Consider the following 21,923-nt stretch of genomic DNA (forward strand, 5'->3'; position numbering starts at 1 on the left):
ATAACAGTGTGGAGATTGCTTAGTAGGAAAAGGTAGCATACTGTAATATATAGGCGGCCCCAATGCCAACAGAGAGCTACACAGCATTAAGCAGGTGCTCCTGGTGTGTATTTAAAACTAAGTGCGGCCCCAATGCCAACAGAGAGCTACACAGCATTAAGCAGGTGCTCCTGGTGTGTATTTAAAACTACGTGCATACACAAGAAAAAAAAAGTTCTCCAAAGAGGTAAATGTATATATAAGAAAAACACACTTGGCCAACACCAAAATTTACATGAAATGCCATACCTGCAATGCGAGTAAAAGCTTTTTCTTTCGAATGTAAATCTCAAAAGCAAGCAGATGGGTTTCCAACAGCTCTGAAGAGTGATCTTGTAAAAGCTTTAAGTACTTAGTAGCCTCTCCCAAAGGATCTTCAACCTGCAAGTAAGGTATCAAGACCGTAAGACTCACTAGTTCCTACTAGCATATTCACAGGCGTAAGATGGTTATACTGGATCTACAGTAATCTATCCACTGACGAATCAAGCTTCATTACAACAACCCAGCACAGCACTGAGTATGGAAAATTACCTGTAATAACTTGTCACCATCAGGATCAGTGTCAACAGGTCTAGGTTGTTGAATACCCTTTTTTCCTCCTTTAGTTGAAGGCAAGGATGCAGCCTCTTCCCCCTTAGCTTTCTCTTCAGCTTCCTACCAAACAAAAAGGAGGTTAAAGGCTCACTAAACCTGCAAAAGTAATATGTTGATGCACAATTGAGTTCAACAATACCTTTTTCGCCCGAGCGGCCTCTTTCCGCTGCTTTTGACGAAGCCTCTTCCTCTCTGCTGGTCTTAGTCCAACAACATCTGCCTCCTCTTCCTCAACAGCAGCTTTAGGTGGAGAATCATACAGCCTTAAGTAGCATCTGAAAATTCCAGGTATGAATCAGTAGCAGTATGGCTATTGCTAAAGTGAAGGAACTTCAATTACGATAAAGTAACTAGTCCCACAGAAAACAGAAAAGATTGTACTATAGATAAATGGAAATGACATGGATAATTGTGATGGAGCTATTCTCCAAAACGTTTCTATGCTGCCTTCCATAAAAATACCTGATTGCAGAAGCAGCAGCTCGATGAAAGAATCGGTGTGAATGCAGATGGTCTTGAAACCGCAACATACGAATGTAAGCACGAAGCGTCATCTTCCTGATACAGTAAGTGTGAAAGTCAAACTGATCCTCCACCATATCTGCATAATGCTTTTCAACTGCTAGAAACTTCTTCAATGCCCGCCCAAGTGCCCCTTGCCGAACATAGCTATCCCCCGAAGCCAGTTCATACCTGATAGAAAAAAGGACTCACTAAGATCAAGATGCAGTCTGATGGACCAGGATTAATGAGTGTCTTGCCCAACTGTGAGCAGGATACACGATTCAATATTACCCTACTTAGTAATCAAAGAACTTACCACATACACTGCATATCATAGAGATTGTTGTGTTGATCCCCATCTTTTGTAAAGAGCAATGCAGTCTTCTCTGCCTGCTCCACCTGCCATTTACAAGTGTCATGCTCAATTTATTTCAAGTTGAGACAACTGAAACCCAAGCAGGACTTGTATATGATCCATAGTCAAAAGAAATGCTAGGTTTTTTAGGTTTCGAGGTATTTGAGCTTTCCTCTCAAAATGTTTCATCCATCAAAAAGCATGACATTTGAAAAGAAGATTGATTTTTGAAGTTATAAAATATATATAACAGATTATTTGTACGTACATACTATCATGTATGCTTGTACATGTGTATGAACGATAGCTTTTAAAATCATTAAATAATATGAAAAAAAAATGTGACATTTTGAAATGAAGATTGATCTTGAAAGTTAAAAAATTATAAAACATATTATATATTCGTATATACTATGATGGATGCATGCATGTATGCTTGTACATGTGCATAAATGAATGAATGACAGCTTTTAGAAATCATTAGATAACATGATTTAAATTTAAAGTAGAGCGAAAGATTTACAAATGACAAAGAATAGACATGAAGAAGAAGAGAAAAAGAACTACGGAAGGGGAAAGACAAGAAGGGAAAAGATGTAAAAGAGGAAGAAAGGGAAAGAGATGGTGGGGAAAAGGAGAAAGAAGAGGCAAAGTAAATGGCTATAGTACACCAATGGAAAGTTCAAGTCCTTTCCAAAACTTACAAAAACCAGTGCAAACTTGACTCCACAAGAGTCTACTCAAAAAGCTTCAAATCATCAACTCTTTCATGCATGGCATAGTGTCATGTGCATCCCGCACTTGGATGCCACATGGACATATCTGTACAGCAAGTGCTAGTCTTAGAGCGGTAAATGACCCTTTGTGAGCCCTTGTCATCCACGACAGTCAACTAGGGATCCACTGTAGAGGGTCATGGTCAGGTGTGCATGTCCCGCACATGAAGTCAATGCATATCCCACATGTATATGTAACCCTCTAAAATGATGTAGAGGTGTACCAAGCATTTTTTTAGGTTTCCAGCCGGATGCACAGGCACCAGTCTAGGTCACAAGATAGGCTTTAAATAGTCTGTCTCATGGACAGCCATGTAGAGCTTGTCCAAGAGCCACCAAAGAGCCCATGGTTATTGGGGCTAGCCATAAGCCAAGCCCTAGGCCTAGGAAAGCCTTGTAAAGGCCCATGCGACCCTGTCGGCCAGCAGCAAAGGCTGCCAAAGTTCACATGTGTGAAACAGTGAGCAAGCCGACATCAGCATGAGGAGGCTATATAAGCAACGATCTGCCTTTTGAATCATTCATCTCATATTCTCTGCGAGAGCCATAGTCCAAGGGCTGAGACAGCCAAGAAGGAGAAAGAGTAGAACAAGGGGTCATCTTCAGGCTGTAATCAATCTCAGCCAAGTGAAGGTATCCAAGTCAATTCAGTCCTGGTTATTTACAGCCAGCAGTCTGTCAGTCTACTCATTCAATAAAGCAAATACACCATACGTGTTGGGGGGGCCTTCAGACGGCATTTGGGCCCCAGCCTTGTGTATCATCTCGACACCAGCGGAGACTACAACAGAGGATCAGGACCATACTAGCACGGCATGGGAGACGTCCAGTCAGAGTACTCACCATGGAGGACATTGAGGATATCCGCCATCGACCGATGAGAGACATCTTTGGATAGTGATGTATATGATGCTTACCTTTGTTGCTGGAGTTTTCCTTCCCAGATGTTATCCATTAGGAGCTCCTAGTACCTTACTTTTCCTCATAGTTGCTGTTTCAGTTTCAGTTAGTTGTTTAGTTGTTTTAGCTTTTCTTACACAGACATTGTATCAGATCCACCAATTGTTGTAACCTTTTTGGTCTCATAGGTCATTTTGGCCTTTTTAAGACGTTAATATATCATTTCATTTCTTCTCTCTCTCTGCACTCTTACTTTTATTACATTGTGCTATACATCATCAAGAACAAAGGGGCTGAAAGTATTTATCAAAATACAATCCTTATCAGTAAGCTTCCGCATGATACACAGACTACTCCCCAAGTATGTTCAGGTTCATGCATGAGTAATTGTCATCATAATAGACAAATGTTTATAGATAAGCCATCACAACATTTCATCCCTGCTTTGGAACATTTCATCCTAATGATCTATGCATCAACACCCAAGTATGTTCAGGTTCATGCATGCAGCATGAGTAATTGTCAACATAGTAGATAAATGTTTATAGATAAGCCATCACAACATTTCATCCCTGCTTTGGAACATTTCATCCTAATGATCTATGCATCACATTGAATATCAATATACCTGATCAGCCTCGAGCATGCGTTTTACACATTCACTGTTTAAGAACCTATCTGCTAGATCCATCATACGGGCCTCGTCTGCCAATGCTGCTGCAGCTGCCATGTCACCTGCATGCTTGAAGATTCTCCCCTGTCAAAAACAAAATGTGTTCTGTTTGACTCCACTGGAAAGAAATTTACGCATGAACCCTACCAAAATAAAAAACTAGGTTTGTTGGAATACCTTCACCAAATACAAGTCAATCACAGTGGGAGTGTGAGAAATAGCATCATCAATCTTCTCGATTGCCTTGTCATACTGCCGCCTTCGATCATAGTGCTGTTGCATATGTTCAAGTCAGAAATATGAAAGAGTTCACATCATTTTTTGAAGCATCATCTAATATCAAAATACGCATATTAGGACCATGGCTTCAAAGCCAAACCTGCGCCAACAAAAAAAGAGTCCACAGGAGAGTTGAAGGTGCTTCCTGCTCAGAACTGTATCAAGATGTGCACCTTTCAGCCTAAAGATTTTATAGCAAACTGCTACCTCCTCACACATGCACCCGAGAGCATGTTAATGGACACCTCGAAAACTGAGCAGTACCACTATCAAACTAGACTACCTTTCTGGAAATGTCCCCTCTGTCCGCAAAGACGTCTCAATGTTGACCAAGATCTCCTCTAGCACATCAGCCTGCAAGAAAAAACCAATTGAGATAATTCTTCACAGATTAGACATGGCATGTGAGGGACATCATTGAAATCTGTGTACCTTGCCCGATTGATTGTACAGAGATTTAAGGTCCGAAAATAAAGAGGGGACACCCTGCACGCAACAAAACAGACACAGACCATAGGTACATTAGGTGCAGCATGGGGGCACCCAAAACATCATTAAAACTCCAAAGAGATATGAACACTCACCTTCCTCAAAAGCGGCCTCACATACTTGTCTACAGCCAGCCTGAAAGTGTCCATCTCCAAGAAATCAAGAGGGATCCGCTGAATACAAGAAACGATTCCCAGAACAAGAAACCAACCTGTCATTAAGGTCGTACTTTTAGATTGGAAAAATCACTAAAAACAAATGAACAAGATCCAGAAAGACATTAACACAAGCACTTCACAAGAGGCATGGATCCTATATAGGATTATGGGCTCCCAATCACATGAATACAAGGGCATGGGTACATGTGCAAGGCCAACATGTGACAGAGTCCGGAGTTGGAGAAAGACTTAGACATGGCAAGGGCTGGATCTATTTTGGCCGAAAGGCTTCTACACAGAGAGCTCTCCAACACAATGCACTCCTCCTGTTATGCTTCAAGCAAGCGGCACTAACTCAATTTTCCCAGTTTCTTATAGCAGTGCAGTTTAGAATTAGGAGACTGTACAGTCCTAAACCCTTTATTGCCTCTTGCCCCCACTTCTTATGGCCTGTGCAATTCTCTGCCTGCCTTGCCCTATAGCCCAGCATATTCACATGCATGTGCATGGTAATCCTGCTTATGCAATCAGCATAAGTAGTAAGAAAGAAGCTATCATGACTTCAATTTGCCTCTAACGAGGGAAAACTTAGTAAGAGTGGCAAATGCACCATCCTATACAAAAGGAAACTGCCCATGCCTTGCCTCCGACTAAAGTCACAACCACAGTAGTCACAAATCAGCACACCACTATTTGCATGTAACATACACCTACTAAATTCAACACAAGGGGCATTACCACAGATGCCAAAGGCTCCCTGGATTGAGTTCCATGAAAGTATTTCAAAAACATTTCAACTGGATCGTGCAAGCGTGGAACTGGTTTTTGTGCAAAAGGGGAAAAGGGGAAGGAAGGAAGGGAGGGAGGGGGGAATAGCTTCGAAAGAAACACAATGAAGGGCAATACATAGAGTCATGTATCCGGCATGAAGTTACCTTCACAGCAACAGAGCTCGAATACTTGGCTTGAAGACTGGAATACAACTCAGCAAGTTTCGCCTGTTCACCACTCTCTATAGTAGCATTTCCAAAAGACAGCCCTAAGGACTTCTGTAGCCCTTCATGGTATCTGAAAAAGGCACCATGGCAAGAGTGAACTGGAATAAGTATACTTTCATAAAACTAGAATATATCCAGCCTTACAAATTCAGAGAATTCCACTTTTTTAACCACACACAAACATAAACAAGGAAAAACTAAAAAAGAATACAAAAACATAAAGAAATAATAGAGTCATTTGTAAATTTAAGGATCAACTAATAGAATAACAACTAAAACAGAAATTTACAAGTCATGATATAAATCAAGAAAACTAGTCTTTAAAAAAATGTGTGTGTGTGTGTGAGTGAGAGAGACCCTTGGTAAGCCAAGCAATACTAATTTCTCATCAGCGCCCAAGCATAAGGTGCTCACTGGGTTTCAAAATATTGAACCAGAATACATACATGACAAGCATCCTTTCACAAAAAAAACCCAGATTCACACACGCACACATACATATACTGACGGATAGATTGTAGAATACAAGGCCTCACAATCCCATAACAGACGACTCCTTTCCCAGAAATCCTTTCTTTTGACCCAAGTTCTTCCCACTTTTTTTCGTGTGTGTGTGTGTGTGTGTGTGTGTCTGTGTGTGTGTGTGTGTGTGTTGTTGAGAGAGAGAGAGAGAGAGAGAGAGAGAGAGAGAGAGAGAGGGAGGCAGTTTTAACTTGCCTGTAGTTTTCTGAATTTATGTTTAACAAAGAATAATAAGTTTCCTCAGCTTCTCCAAAGCGATTTAGCTTCAGTAGCAAGGAAGCCTTGATTTCTGTGAGTCCTAGTTTATCAACCTGCAATAATATACATTAGATCTTACAAATATCCACTGCGAAAGGATCGCTGACAATACTCCACCCAAAACTCTTATGCTCTTCAAGCCTTGTGAGGACAACTCTCTCTCTCTCTCTCTCTCTCTCTCTCTCTCTCTCTCTCTCTCTCACACACACACACACACACACACTGTTGAGCCCCCAGGCTAAAAGACCCTACGATTAAGCATAAACAAATAGGAAGACACACAAACTCAGGCAACTAGCTCACCACCCAACCATAGAGCCATTTAGGCTCACCCCCGAGCACAAGGGGATAGTAGCATCACAGACATGGCTCCACATGCAAAGTCCCTCGCATCCCATACCACCAATACACACCCATCCGATATTAGCACGGAGTAGTCTCAAGGCCTCAAGACTAGGTCTAAGGAGCTCTCCTTCAAACTGACTCATAAAGTCACATATATAGGCCTCCTATAAACTAGCAGCCAAATATAGCATGACTCATGAAAACTATTTACCCCCACTTAAGATTCCTTACCCCTAGGCTATGGTTAACCTAACCTGAAGGTCTTGACCCTCATTATCCTTGGGAAGTAACATACTTCCCCCCTTAGGAACCAATGAATCCGGGGAAGCGACTCTTCAGACTACACACTCACTCCCATTTAGCCTCGACCTCAAACCGTCCTTTTCAATTGATCAAGTACTCTGAATAGATGGTATGTCAAGACTATCTAGTACATGTCTTCCATTGGAATATACCTACTCATGTCCTCGAGATTAGGAATCTCCGCCACTAGCACTATCTCATCACCTTCACCTGGACGTACTTATGTGAAACACATGGTGGATCTTGATTCTAGGAAGTAGTGCTAGCCGGTGAGCCACATCACTAATTTTCTTTATGATCTTGTAAGGACCACAACATCGAGAAGATGACTTGTAATGATTGCCACTCCTCGTCGCCTTAAGAGTCCTTTGGGACTTTAAGATACACCTACATGCCCTCATGTAATACTGAGGATAATCATGAGCACTCTTTAACGCTTTCCCTTGCAACTTTCGATATTTCTTGTATATCTTTTAAGTGACTTTGGTTGATAACCGTCATAAGCATAAATGGGCTAAAACCAGTGGCCGCATGCTTACTATTGTTATAAGCAAACTCAATCTATGGAGATACCTTTCCCACTCAGATTGTGTCTTGGAGAGATACGCCCTCAACATATCCTCCATAGTCTGGTTTGTCCTCTCCGACTGACCATCCGACTCGGAATGATTCAAAGATGACATGCTCAAGCGTGTTTTCAATTTGGAAAACACTGATTGCCAGTATAGTGCAGTGAATTTGGGATCCCAGTCACACTGACAATCTCCGCGAGCAATCCATAGAGCACAACTGCTCCACTAAGAGCCGAGCCAACTCGTAACTCTTCACCGACGACTTGGTAGGGATAATCTACCCATCTTCATCAATCAGTCAATAAGTGTCACGTGCACGCCCGTGCCATGGCTAGACATCTACATGAATAGTCTTGTTCCGCAGAAGTCATTTCATCAAATCATTCATTCATTCATAAGTAGCAATAGAAGTTAAGTAGAGGCCAGAGGTCAACCCTCCGTGAATGACCAAGGACCTGCATCATGTACAAGCATTTACGCAACCTTTTTGTACCATATTAAATATGGAAAAACCCTGACACAAATCTCTCTTCTTCTCTCTCCTCTGTCTTAATCATGTATAAATCAACATCTTGTCCTTCATCAAGCTTAGGACTGTGTATCAATATAGCAAGGCTTCCGCACATGCAACAATAACCCTCCAGCTCTTAGCCTTTCAACTTTTTTAAGCTGGTACTGGCTACATTTCTGCACAATCCTCGACAAAAGATTTCATGCATGGCCAATAGAGATACCGACGAACCAAGGCCAAGGTTCTATGTATGCCCAGGTGCCCCACACTACGTGCATCATGGCACTCATGCAATATCAAAGCTTGGACGTCCAAATCACTAGACACACAAGCCTTGCCATCCTTAAATAGTAATCCACCTCTAATTGAATACTTTTCCAATATCTTCTCTTAGCAGCACTTCTAGGAGTGTCCAAAATACTCAGATCTCGTGGGCTACAACCGGCCTGGACCAATTGCCAGATTCGACCAAAATGGGAATCATGTTGGCAACACCCTCTGAGAGAGAGATAGAAGCCAATCATTATCTCTTTACAAGAGATAGCATTGACCTCGAGGATCCAACTAAGGGCATCAACAACCCAATTAGTTACTCCCTTACGCTAACGGATCTCAAAGTCAAACTCCTCCATGGGGTCAACCCATATAGCCTTCCGACCCTTCAAGGCAGGTTAGGTTGATTACAAATATACTTCAACAAGTGGTGGTCCACAACAAATCGAGATCCATACAAATAGATAGTATATACCTAGATGAATCCAAGAACATGTCCAAATTCACCTTATAAGAAAGTGCAATTTATAACCTCATGGTAGTCATCCACAAGACAATAAACCATCAACTTCATCATGCATAATATGTCAACTTCATCATGCATAATATGTCAACTTCATCATGCATAATATGGACTAGATACTACGACATCCCCACTAACGTCATCAATGCCCAATAGTGGGTGTAGAACTTGGTATATCAATATATGCTCCCACACACACACACATAAGAGCATACATTCATAAAGAGGTCCATGTACTGAGTTTCTGTCAGAGCTCCGAAGATACAGGGCAAACTCAGCCATAATGAAGCCTAGCACTTAGGATCATAACAAATAGAAATAATTATTACAACAAAAAGGTAGTTGATAGGACATATGCACCACTAAAGATAGAAAGAATTAACACAATATCAACTGACTGCAACTTGGACGAAAACTTCAAATTTTCATTACATGGATTACTGCCAAAAGCTCCTTTTCTTGGGTAGGATACCTCATCTGTGCCTGTAAAAGCTTCTTGCTACAAGTCTCTCAGGCCAGAACAAGGCATCAGTGATTGCATAATCACCAACATTCATTTACTAGGATCCACGATCTACAAAATAGGTGTTGAGGTGACTAGCTCCTTCAATGCTCCAAAACACCGCTCCAACTTGTCACTCCAAACCACAGAAGACGTATCTTGCCCATCTTGCTTCTCACTCCCTTTAAAAGCTAACTCAAAGGGGTAGCAATCATGGCATAAGGCTTGATAAAAAGCCAATGAAACCAAGACATGACTTCACATGTCTACTCGTCCGTGATGGACATTCCAGGACCTTCCGAACCTTATCCGGATCAAGCCTCACACCTCAAAAATGATGTGACCCAAATACAAACGTTCCTAATTGAAGAAGTCACACTTTGACTCCTTCACATATAATTTCTCTCGTCTAAGTGTCTCCAAGACGACTCTCAGATGCTATATGTGTTGTTCCAATATCCTAAGGTAACTCAGTATGTCATCCAAGAGGACAATTTCCCAGGTATAGACAAAATAAATGTTAGTGGTAGCTGCCATTCAAGGTTAGGCAGTTGAGCTCTCCCATCATCTTCACGATCTCTGCATCACCGACATTCTCACTCATTTTCGGCCTTTGGCTAGGATGGAGCTTGGAGGTTCAGCCCATCGTGGCTAGGACGGAGAGATGATAGTCTCCAGTGTGGAGGTGCTGCTCTTTGTGTTCATGGATACCTCTGTGGCGATACCTCTTTTCCTCTCTTATAGATATCTATACTGTGATCGATGGAGTCCAGAGCACTTGGCGCACCTTTGCCCTCGCACATATTGTGATTATTCCCCGCCTAAACCCTCGTCCAAGACTTTTCGAGTGGAGGGTAGTTCCGTTAGTGCCGCATCACAACGAGATTGATATGCGGATTGTTTCATGAAACATTCAGGGTTTAGGGGACCTCAGTGCTTTTAGAGACGAGGCATCCAACGAGGCGAGCTTCAGAGGGCCATAGAAAGCATTCTCCATGGCTTTGATGAATCCTCCACAGTTTCTTTTTAGGTTGAAGCAAATGATAAAGACTAGGAGAGAAGGAAGTGGCCATATAAAGGTTACGTGTGAGACTAAGGGCGTAGGGAAAGTGGTTGAAAGGGCACAGAAACAAAGACTAAAACACAAAAGCCTTAAAATGCTAAGAGAAATCCCTAGAACTAACAAAGAAACAAAAAAAAAACTCAAAGAAAGTAGAGAAAAACCATAAACTCAAGAAAATCCTAACATGCAAAAAAACCTTAAAATGCAAACAAAAATCCTACCCATGAAACACAAATGATAAAATGCCATGTGACCATAAAAGAACCCTAAAACACAAACAAAAATCCTAAGAAGACCCTAAAATGCAAGGCAAGCATGAGAGAACCTCAAAACCCAAGCATGAACCCTACAACGTGGAAACCCTAAAATGCACACCAAAGATCTTAAGTGTAGAGAAAAACCCTAAAATACAAAGCAACCATAAGAAAGAGTCAGGTCAGTTATTTCAAAGCAGTCGTATTTGATTTGCGTGAGAAAGAAAGAAAGTAATATTAACATCTACAAAAGACCCTAAATTGCTGAAAAATAGCAAGAGCATTGGTCAACCCAAAAGATAGGACCAAAAACTCATCGTAGCGATAGTGCGTCCGAAACGCAGCCTTAGGGCACGTCCTCAAGTTTGATCCTTATTTGGTAATAGCCTAACCATAGATCAATCTTAGTGAAATACTTAATACCCTAAAGACGATCTACCAAGTCATCCATCCCCAACAAAGGATACATGTTCTTAACAATGAGTTTATTCAAGCATTTGTAATCTACACACAAGCGTGTGCTACCATCTTTCTTCCGTGACAAAAGAACAAAAGCACCCATGGAGATTTACTAGACTGAACAAAACCTTTATTAAGATAATCTTGCAACCAAGCAATCTCGTCCTCCTCCTTCTAGCTAAACTGATAAGGATTACTACCAAGCAATAGCTCAATCGCATAATCAACGCTCGTGTCAAGGGGCAAACCATTTGGTCGTCGTCTCGGAAATACATCACGAAACTCTTTTAAAATATCATCCAAACTTTGATGTTCTTTAGAAACCTCACTGCTTGAGATAGAATTACATTCACAACCAAATGATCTTAACAAAATTTCATAATTGAAAAGATCATGAAAACGACGACTCGAAATTTGGATCAAAAAGAGCTTCATATATATCCTCGGCTAAAGTCTAAGTCAAGTTTACATCATAAAATCTCAATTCATCGTCTGTGAATAAATGAGAGCCTATGAATCCAATAATCCAACATCATTGTCTCGCTCTTATCAAAAAACCAAGACATTCCCAAGATCACGTCCACCTTATCAAGATTCATGATGTGGAAGTCCAAAGCCTCTAGGTAGTCCTAAACCTGGACATCCAACCTAGGCACCGTTCCATCTCGCACTCACGTCTATATCCCTGGCAAGATAGACCACATATGGTGATCACTTGCTACCGTGTGTAGCCGAAGTCTATCTGCACCAACGTAAAGAAATAAAATTGTGATTCGAGTCGTCGTCAAATAGAATCTGCACCCGATTACCGCCTATATATCCCCTCACCTCAGAAGAGATCATGCGGACCAAAGGCAGTGTACACTCACTACTCTAACACCCCTGGCAACTACTACCATCCCGATGACGAATTTCAACAAAAGCAATCAAAGAGTTACCTTGTAGTTCCATCATGTGTACCGAGGTCTTACCCCCTGAAGACTTCTCCTTCAAACAATCCCTGTAGTGATCGCGGGCTGGTTGCACTCGGAGCACATGTTATTCTTCTACGCCCTCACCATCTGTTCCTTGATAAGTGGCGCAGAGCCTTCTTGGAATTGCATTGCGACGACTAACTCTCCCTTGCTTCCCGTCTTTAGAGGATTTTTGGCTCTCTCATGAGGTATCACATGCACGCTCACCACCCCTTTTGACAACGTTATCATCAAAAAAAATTAGCATAACGGTAAATGTTGTCTAGTGAGTGAAAATGGTCTTGGAGAACCTATGAGACCAAACAAATATAGCATGTAAACCAACACGTGGCTTACAACGGTTCACCAGTGTCATGTGCATCACAGATGCCATGGACATTCTCACGGCTAGATCCAAAAGAGGCAAACAGATAAAGACCATGAACCAGTACACAGGGGCAGCAGCAGGCACATCATGGACAAGTAGATCATCCATACGTTTACTAGCTTGTATGGACATGGAACTGGCCGACCAGCAGTCGGCCAGCATAAAAAGGGGTCCAAGACCCATATAAAAAGGCCCAGTGCTCCACGTTGTATTTATTCAGCCCACCAGGGGTTTGAGTCAGTAGGAGTCCTAGTTTGGGACTGAATTTTGGGGTGTTATCACCTTTTCTAGAAGGCAGCCTAGGGCTGCAAACATGTACCCTTTTTGTACCATAGATTATACAGAATTTCCAGCACTTCTCTCTCTCTCTCTCTCTCTCTCTCTCTCTCTCTCTCTCTCTCTCTCAGATGGTGCGTTTTTGCATCAGAATGTTTCCAAGAGTGTTTAGGGCTGAAAGAAGACTACCCAGAGCTTCCGCATGTTACATTGGTATCAGAGCATCAGGCTCAGCAAAGCTAAACACTGATTCAGTCCCAGATGATGGTGTACAGGTCCAAGGTACAGGAAAGTACAAGGATTCGAAGCCCAAGGCGAGGAGCACAGAAGCGGGAAGAACTCCCAAGAGGTTTGTTGGTGGTGTTCCACAGTGCCAGATGGGGATGGCAGTTCCATGAGCCAGATAGGTTCTCAGGTAACGGTCCCAAGGGAGGTTGATCCTCCAAGGGTGATGTGAGAGTGCCAGACTCAATTCCAGGAATGAAGACCAAGACGGTGTTCAGAGTCAGGGCAGGAATGGATTGTGGACTAGAGGAAGACCAGATGCATAGATCTTCATCAGAGAGAGTGGTTTGGAGAACAGGCCGGGTTTTCAGAGAAAAAGGTTTGCCAGGGATGGATGATGACAGATGGACTTCGGGACAGGATTGGGATGATGACAGTCATCCAAGAGCAGGTTGGATTCCCGTCATCGAGTTTAGCAGAGGGGGATGTCATGTGCATCACAGATGCCATGGACATTCTCAAGGCTAGATCCAAAAGAGGCAAACAGATAAAGACCATGAACCAGTACACAGGGGCAGCAGCAGGCGCATCATGGACAAGTAGATCATCCAATCGGGCAACGTTTACTAGCTTGTATGGACATGGAACTGGCCGACCAGCAGTCGGCCAGCATAAAAAGGGGTCCAAGACCCATATAAAAAGGCCCAGTGCTCCACGCTGTATTTATTCAGCCCACTAGGGGTTTGAGTCAATAGGAGTCCTAGTTTGGGACTGAATTTTGGGGTGTTATCACCTTTTCTAGAAGGCAGCCCAGGGCTGCAGACATGTACCTTTTTTGTACCATAGATTATACTGAATTTCCAGCACCTCTCTCTCTCTCTCTCTCCCTCTCTCTCTCTCTACCTGCGTTTTTGCATCAGATGGTGCGTTTTTGCATCAGAAGGTTTCCAAGAGTGTTTAGGGCTGAAAGAAGACTACCCAGAGCTTCCGCGTGTTACAACCAGGTCTTTAAACTTAGGAAATAGTTGTTCATGCTCTTTTTTTCCACCTCCAATTTTAACAACCGTCGGAAGTTATCTATCTTGTTTATAAAGACAAATTGTGTCTTAAAACACATGCTGAAAATCAGTCCATATTGTTGGTTTCACATGGAGGTCCTTCTACCATGCAAACACTTCACACTAAAGCGTAAGTTGAATCTGACTAATACGCTAAGCGTCAATGTATTTGTATGGATTAAAAAAAGCAGTCCACTTCCCAAGCCTGCTGTCCGAGTAAACTTCCTCGCTCTTTCTTCTCACCGGAAAATGATCACGGGTGGAAGGAAACCTACAGAGGTGGAGGATTACCAGTTGCACCTTGGGGGGCCTCCAACTGTCTTTGTAAATCAAGCACAGTGGAGTACAAAGAATCCACAAAAGGAGATGTAAGAGGTTGAGATGCAGGTGATGGCGATCGAGATGGCAGAGAAGGTTGCACATAGCTCATATATTAATGATACCGCTATGAGTGTTGAGAAAAAGCAAAGTAAAGATTAGGATCAATACGAGAACTTGCCATAGGAACAGCTGTCCCAAATACCGAAATGGTACCTAAGGCATCGAAGTCCTATGTACTTGAATGGCGAGAGGCACCTCTGTGGACTACATGGTAGTATAGCTCACGAGGTCATAAACAGATGACACCATCGTGGGCTTGCCACCAAAAGCATCCACCCTAAAAACAATTCCGTCATGGAGTAGAAGATGAAGAAATCTCAGCAACTCTGCAGGGAATCAAATAGTGTAGAAAGCATAAAATGGCTGCCTTGAATGGGTAAGAGTTCTGTAGCTTCAGCATTTAGACAAGATACAACTCACAGAGGTCGACTTTCAGCCCACGCTTCAATCATGCAGGCTTTTATGAGCTTGTAAACCAAGCACACCCCCAAAATACCAAGTACAATCCCAAAATAGCTGGGCGCCAACTTCACTCCTTTTTTAACATAAAGGGTACTCATGGTGAAAGTTGCCAAAAAAAACCCCCCACACGCTTTTTTCAGATGGCGATCCCACCTCTGTAGTCCGCCCATAAATGCAGCCCATACCAGCCTTGCTGTCTGCTCTATGAATTGACACACGTGGGCCTGTGTCATAGTTAGCCCCATACCATGTGTCTCAGCAGTCAGCGTTGTATGGCAGTTTTTGGCATGCTACAATCCTTCTCAGGCATCCCTATATCTACTATAAACTAGTCCTAAGTTAGGGTTTTCTGTCATTAAATATCTTGAAGTTGACCTATGACAATAACAAATTATTGGATACGATCTTCTTTGAGGAGATGCCACAATTGAGCTTTTTTGGATATCACGTAGCCTAAAATGGGAAGTTCTTGGCTCTGATGGGTGGGATGATATTAATCCTCGATATATTTATATAGTATTAGATCCTTACAGGCTAGATGACAATCTCAAGCTCCTTTTAATCAAAGAGGCATTGGTTATTAGATGGATTTTACATTGTGGGTAGTAGATGTAGGAGCTCCGAGGAAAAGCGCTTCATTTTTAGGGAAATATTGAAATGCATTCCATTGAAAAAGTTGGTAAAGATAATGTAATAAGATTTAAGATTATTTATGGATGGGTCTTCTCTCTCTCTCTCTCTCTCTCTCTCTCTCTCTCTCTCCATATATATATATATATATACCAATAGTTATTATTGCGCTTTATTTTGTATTTGGTGTGAAATATAGTTAGGAGAGGGTGAAAAAAATAGAGAGATCATAAGTTTGTTATTTTATGTGTCTTTGTATGTAAATGTGTAGAAGCAAGCACAAGGATGATTGAATCAAAGTTGGTGCTTTCGATATAATTCTCTCTTCAACTTGAGATTAGTTCTTTTGATGCCATCACTGTCTCTCTCACATGCACAAGAGTCCAAAAAGCATGAACACCCAGCACAACCAAAAGGCACACAAGTGAAAGCTTTCTACAGAAAACAACCAGCTCTCTGTTTCATACACCCACAAAATCTTATGGGCACTAAGACGACTAAGTAGTAAGATCTGGAATTTCACCCATAAACATGTTGACATGGTGATTGTCAGAAAACAAGCAACACACAGACATTGTTACAACCCCACGGATCTCCTAAATGCAAACGAGTGATTAGTATAAACCCCCTAAGAGGGAGGCACACTAGCCCACCTCCCAACAGTAGGTTCTATGCTTCGAACCACCCCTGAGCCAAGGACTCCCGCAGATCCATGCCAATCCTTTGGCATGCCAAGCTACACGCATAGCCAGAGTCTTGGTCAAACTCTTGGTTATGACAACAATAACCCATGTTTCACTTATAGAAGACAAAAAGTAGCCCACAAATTAGAACCCCCCTGGAAGATCCACGTGATGGATTTTCTCCTCTCCTACCAGAGTGTTTCCCCTACTTAATTCCAGCAGGTCTGGGTCTAATACCAATGTCAAGTCTCCAGGGCTAACAGACCCTAAGATTAAGCATAAACAAATAGGAAAACACAGAGACTCAGGCTTCTAGCTCACGGCCCTACCGCAGAGCCATTCAAACTCACCCCTGTGCACAAGGGGATAGTAGCATCAAAGGCACGGCTCCACGTACAAAGTCCCTAGCATCCCATACCAACCGAGCACACACACCCATCAGATGCTAGCAGGGAGTAGTCTCCTGGCCTCAAGTCCAAGTCTGAGGAGCTCTCCCTCGAACTAACTCATAAAGTCACTTATATAGGCCTCCTATAAACTAGGAGCCAAATATAGCATGTCTTATAAAAGCTACTTACCCCCACTTAGGCTATGGTTAACCTAACCTAACGATCTCAAGGTTAGCCTTGGGACGTAAGACATGCACGCACGCACACAAATGTGGAAGTAATACATAACATACAATTTTTGTTGCCTTGTTGTTTAACTCTTCGAAAGCCTTGTCCAAAGCTCCAGCCTCCTCTAGAAGAGAGACCTGCACATGATTTCCTCAAAGATTTGAGCCTCATGTACTCGATACTAACACAATGCATAGAATCCAAAACACAGCTTCCCAAATGAAGCACATACAGCATACAACATAGTTACACTCACTAACCTTGTACAGAAGCATTTCACTATGTTCATATCGTTCATTATCCGGAGGATAGTCTTCTTCTAGGGTACCCTCATAAGCATTTAGTATATCCACTGCCTTGCCCGGACTGGTCATGTAAAAAGAAGATGGAGCAATTGTCAATCTCAAAAACCAACACAAAGCATCTCTACCTCTTGATATCTCAACTCATGTACAACACAACAGTGTATATATACTGGCCTTCTATTGCAATGGAAAATGCAGAAGCAACATGCATATACATGTGCAGTAACTGCATATCCATGTTGCATGTGAATAAGCCTGAGCATGAGCATGAGGTTGAGCATGGGCATGGACATAACCATGACATAATTGCAATGCATGAATCCAATCATATTTAGAGAGCTGAGCATACTCCATGTTCAAATGATGTGAAATTGCAAAGCCTATCCAATAATTGCGATGATTTGGTTTCAGAGTCAACAGAATTCTGCATGTTTCCACGTATCCTCCCAAATCCCTCATCTGGGCCTGCATTACACTTCATACAATTGCATGTAAGTCCAAAAGAAACACGTATTTACTTAATCAAAATCTAAGCGTATCAAAACCCAAAGCTATCCCCCAGATCAAGCTCCTGATACAACATATGCAACAAGGGCATACGAAGTTTAAGGCAACACCTGAAGAAGTGAGAGATCCCGAAGAATCTGAATATTCTCTGGGTCAATTTTCAAGGCATTTCGATAGCACTTGATTGCTTCTCTGTACTCACGATCTGAACGGTACAAAAGGCCATACACATGCCAACAGACATGGCTCTTCAAATCATTCTGCCAAAAACAACATTTAGACAGATGAAATTCCAAAGCAACAAGGAGGGGAAGGAAGGAGGGGGCTGAGGTTCCAACTTCCAATAAACCAAAATGGTGTTATCTTCCACAACCTTCAAGCCTTTCCGTACGAGGTCATAGGCCTCACTCTTGCAGTCCATGCAATTTAGAGTCAGTCCCTTCATGGCCAAGGTTTCTGCCAAGCATACAAAATTCCAGAAGCAGATGAGGCTTTGGGCTAAGAGCTTTGTGACAGTCCTCTCACAGGAAAAGCACACTATTCACTTACACCCTCCAAATCAAAAATCTAGCATACCTCCATGTTCAGGGAATTTCTTCAGAATTTGGTCCGCAGCCTTCAGCCCTTTCTTGTACTGTTTTGTTTCGTAAGATTTCTGCCAAACAAAAATACAAAGCACCAGGTGACATTACCTTTGTACCTTGCAACACCAGCTGTACGTAGCCAAGAGAACAAGTACATAATGAAGCTCTCATCTACACAGGCACTAAGTTCCACCCTACGCACGCAACCTTAAGAGACATCAACCAGAAACTCTGCCACTTCCAGGCCAGGCAGAATTCATGGCACAGTATTGCCTTGATGTAAGCAAAAAGTACATGGATAACAGAACAAAATGACTTCTTGACTAAATTTAATGCCATGTGATTGAGTACATTCAGAACCTCAATGCACAACACAAAAAAGCCCCCATGCCATCAAACTGGCCCAAGTGCTTTACTGGGCCATGCGTCATGATGGTTCACTCTCACGAATGCCAAACGTGGCATTCACTATTGCTCTGGATTATGAGATTGCATGGGCATGTACTTGTTTGTTAACTTGGTTTATTCTGATATGGCATCACACGTGACAATATAGCCTCACCTGGTTCCCAAAGGGTCTCACTCAGACCATAAACACCAAACCCAAAAGGGTTGCAATGCTTGGGGCAAATATGCACCACCTTGTTGATTCATAGCCAAAGCTCAAGAAATGCACATTAAGTGATTGAATAATGATAACACTAGAACTATCACCATTTCCATATGAAGACCGATGCTAGTTCCTCGAGTTAAAAGGAAGCAGAATCTGGCTTCGATGGTGAAAAAGGGATGCTTCCAGACATTGTGATGCTGCCCTTAAATGATTGCCAATTTTGAAAACAAGGTCTTCCAAACCCGATCTACGTGCAAGTGAGGCTCTTCAGAGTGCCACTCGTTGCACCCGATGAGGGGAGATAACCAAGCTGCAAATTGGGTGAGCACAAGCTACTCTATGCCTGCTTTATGAAACCTGGAAAGGTCAGGTTTGAGACCCAGTAGGCCTAATATCTTCACTGACAAGATGATGGTAGGATTAGCTCACGTTTCCCATCTTCTTCAAGGCCCACGACTCGGCATGCTTGTTATGCAGTTTGCCATCTCATTCATGTTCACGAAACACTTTGAGCCAAAACCAAAGCACAACAAAACCACTCTGTACTGATTTGAGCAAACTAGAAAGAGCTTTATTTTACTCAAATAGCTTTTCATGTCCAAAAGCCTACCAGCAGATTACAAGATGAACTTCCCTTACCTCTGATAACACTTGAAAATGACCAGATGAGGAGTGTAGAACATAAACAGCCCAAAAAAAAAAGGAGCCTAGCACTTCAACTGGAAAGGAATAAAGAAAATAATAGCTGTAATACTAGGGTTTCGCCCAGAGGGTCGCACGGGTGTTTCCCAGATGCGAAGCGACGGAAAATTCAGTGAACACGCCAACCGATCGGCGGGACAGAAAGTCGAGTCAAGAAGCGCGCAGAGAGAGAGAGAGAGAGAGAGAGAGAGAGAGAGAGAGATTACTGCTATGAGCTTGAAGAGGTTGGCCTCTTTCGGGGGCAGCGAGGTTCCCATCGTCTTCCGTCGCAGCGCTAGGGTTCTCGAGGTCGAAGAAGACGACGACCAGCTAGGATTCCGGCAAGCCGAAGGGCTAGGGTTCCGTCGAGCCGGGGCTAGGGCTCCGGCGCAGAGGTAGAGCCGTAGATGGCAAGGATGTTGCTTTTGTTCTGCTGCTGTTGTGTCCCGAGAGATAGGGCTTCGTGGGATTGTTCCCCTACGCTTTTCTTACACGCGAAAACCCTTTCCCTACTTTTTGAGGACAAATAATAGATAGGGAAGCTAGATGGTTTGTATAGATAGATTTGGAACACCATACTCTCATAAAGGCTTGAAGGAGACACTCTCTTGTCTGGTGTTAGACTCTTTCGAGAGTACTTGGTCGCTGTTGTGCCCAGCTCATGGGTCTTCTGGGATAATACTTTAAGGAAGTAGCGAAATCGTCTCTAAGACTGGAGATGACGAAGCTAATGACAAAAGTGTTTCTCTGTACGAGTCTTAGAACGAGCTTGCTCGTTTCTAACGGCTCGAAAAACAAAAACAAATCTAGTATTAGAACCATTCACGCTCTCTTGTATGGTGTTGCAACTCAAATAACCACTCGGTATATTCAAATGGGCCTTGAACTTGCACTTGGATCCTCTAAGTATGATCTCTTGTTTTAGTCCCATATTACCCCAAGTCGATGTTATGATTGATTGGGATCAACATGGCTAACCACACACCTAACCTTGACCTACCCCACCCTCAACACACTATAAATAGACCCCTAGTGTATCCTCATCCGCCTCAATACACTTGCACCCTTTTGTACTCTCTCTACATTAATACCCACCGTTGGTCGTATATGCCCTCGTGTTGCATTCTACCGACGGTAATACCTCTATCTCTCTCTCTACATACGTGAGTGTCCATAGCACCAGATTTTGGATTGATTGGCGGGGATCCGCATACAACCTAGTTTCACTAGTTCTCTTGCCACTGTAGCTCCCTTTACATGAGCACATAGGTGGGGAGCTATATTCCATATGTCACAACTAGTTTCTTTGTAAGTTACTTAACATAAACACTTTTCTTTTAAACAACCTTATTAAAAAATAGTAATTGCAGTGCTCCTTCCAAAATTTCAAACCATGAACATTGTAACAAGCATAAAAAGCAAGGAGCTTTACTCACATTTTAAATTTCTTGGATACTTAACTACAGGTATAGCAAAATATACTTTTAGCCATACATTTGTCCAATATGTTTATTATCATGTCCAATAAATCAGAAAAAGAGTTCTATGCCTAAAAAGCAAGGTTTAGCAACCCTTTATGTTCAAAATTACCATATGGTAGTGACTATGGGCAACCAAGTATCATTTGGGGGAATTTTTTAATATTACTATAGCCAAAACTTTGGGTTTAATACAATTTTACATCCAATTCACCCCAAACATTCATTGTCAACATCATTCTACATCTCTTAATATGTATTTGCAATTGAGAGATCTCACTATGGGTGTCATAAAGCACGTTGTATTTCTTACATGATATTAAAGCTTAGTATTCGTGCAAGACTTCTTACATGTGACCAAGAGAAATCGATGCAAATGCTAATGAAAACAGCACCAAAGTCATCCACAACCATTCAATTATGAAGAAAAGCAAGACGGTAGCAACTATCCTCTACGGAAGTTCAAGATGAAGACAATCATATCAACTTATGAATTGTGGGAAACTGCCATCAAAAGTCACAACCCCAAACATTCTAATGCTCTTCCAAAAAGAATTTCATCACCTGTCGCATCCAATCTTCATCCATCAACTCACCTTGTGGCAATGATGGGGCAGCTTTCAAAAGTTTACCAAATATTCATTGTATTAGAGCTTATATGAGAATTCACTCCAGTTGTAGGTATTGGCATATATTGTGGATGAATCCACTCGGTAATAGGGGTGTTGC

The 21,923-nt window shown here is 42.2% G+C and overlaps 1 protein-coding gene across 1 annotated transcript in view; it reads right to left on the reverse strand.

Moving 5' to 3' along the window:
* Positions 1-20,247, reverse strand: part of EMB2753 (tetratricopeptide repeat (TPR)-containing protein) — a 53,386-nt gene extending 33,139 nt beyond the window's left edge. The window contains exons 1-20 of the mRNA XM_086779681.1: positions 19,944-20,247; positions 18,415-18,493; positions 18,212-18,294; positions 17,949-18,098; positions 17,681-17,796; positions 17,287-17,392; positions 17,092-17,163; positions 6,486-6,601; positions 5,706-5,838; positions 4,708-4,785; positions 4,556-4,609; positions 4,407-4,477; positions 4,224-4,278; positions 4,022-4,117; positions 3,800-3,928; positions 1,457-1,539; positions 1,099-1,329; positions 776-911; positions 574-696; positions 289-420 (exon numbers count right to left, since the gene is read on the reverse strand). Coding sequence (XP_086635807.1) covers positions 289-420; positions 574-696; positions 776-911; positions 1,099-1,329; positions 1,457-1,539; positions 3,800-3,928; positions 4,022-4,117; positions 4,224-4,278; positions 4,407-4,477; positions 4,556-4,609; positions 4,708-4,785; positions 5,706-5,838; positions 6,486-6,601; positions 17,092-17,163; positions 17,287-17,392; positions 17,681-17,796; positions 17,949-18,098; positions 18,212-18,294; positions 18,415-18,493; positions 19,944-19,994 — 2,094 coding nt within the window. The 5' untranslated portion in view covers positions 19,995-20,247. The remainder of the gene's footprint in view (positions 1-288; positions 421-573; positions 697-775; positions 912-1,098; positions 1,330-1,456; positions 1,540-3,799; positions 3,929-4,021; positions 4,118-4,223; positions 4,279-4,406; positions 4,478-4,555; positions 4,610-4,707; positions 4,786-5,705; positions 5,839-6,485; positions 6,602-17,091; positions 17,164-17,286; positions 17,393-17,680; positions 17,797-17,948; positions 18,099-18,211; positions 18,295-18,414; positions 18,494-19,943) is intronic.
* Positions 20,248-21,923: the final 1,676 nt, after the last annotated feature.

The sequence above is a fragment of the Cibotium barometz genome, chromosome 40 (assembly GCF_041138505.1).
Source record: "Cibotium barometz isolate CiBa-2024 chromosome 40, ASM4113850v1, whole genome shotgun sequence".
NCBI lineage: Eukaryota > Viridiplantae > Streptophyta > Polypodiopsida > Cyatheales > Cibotiaceae > Cibotium > Cibotium barometz.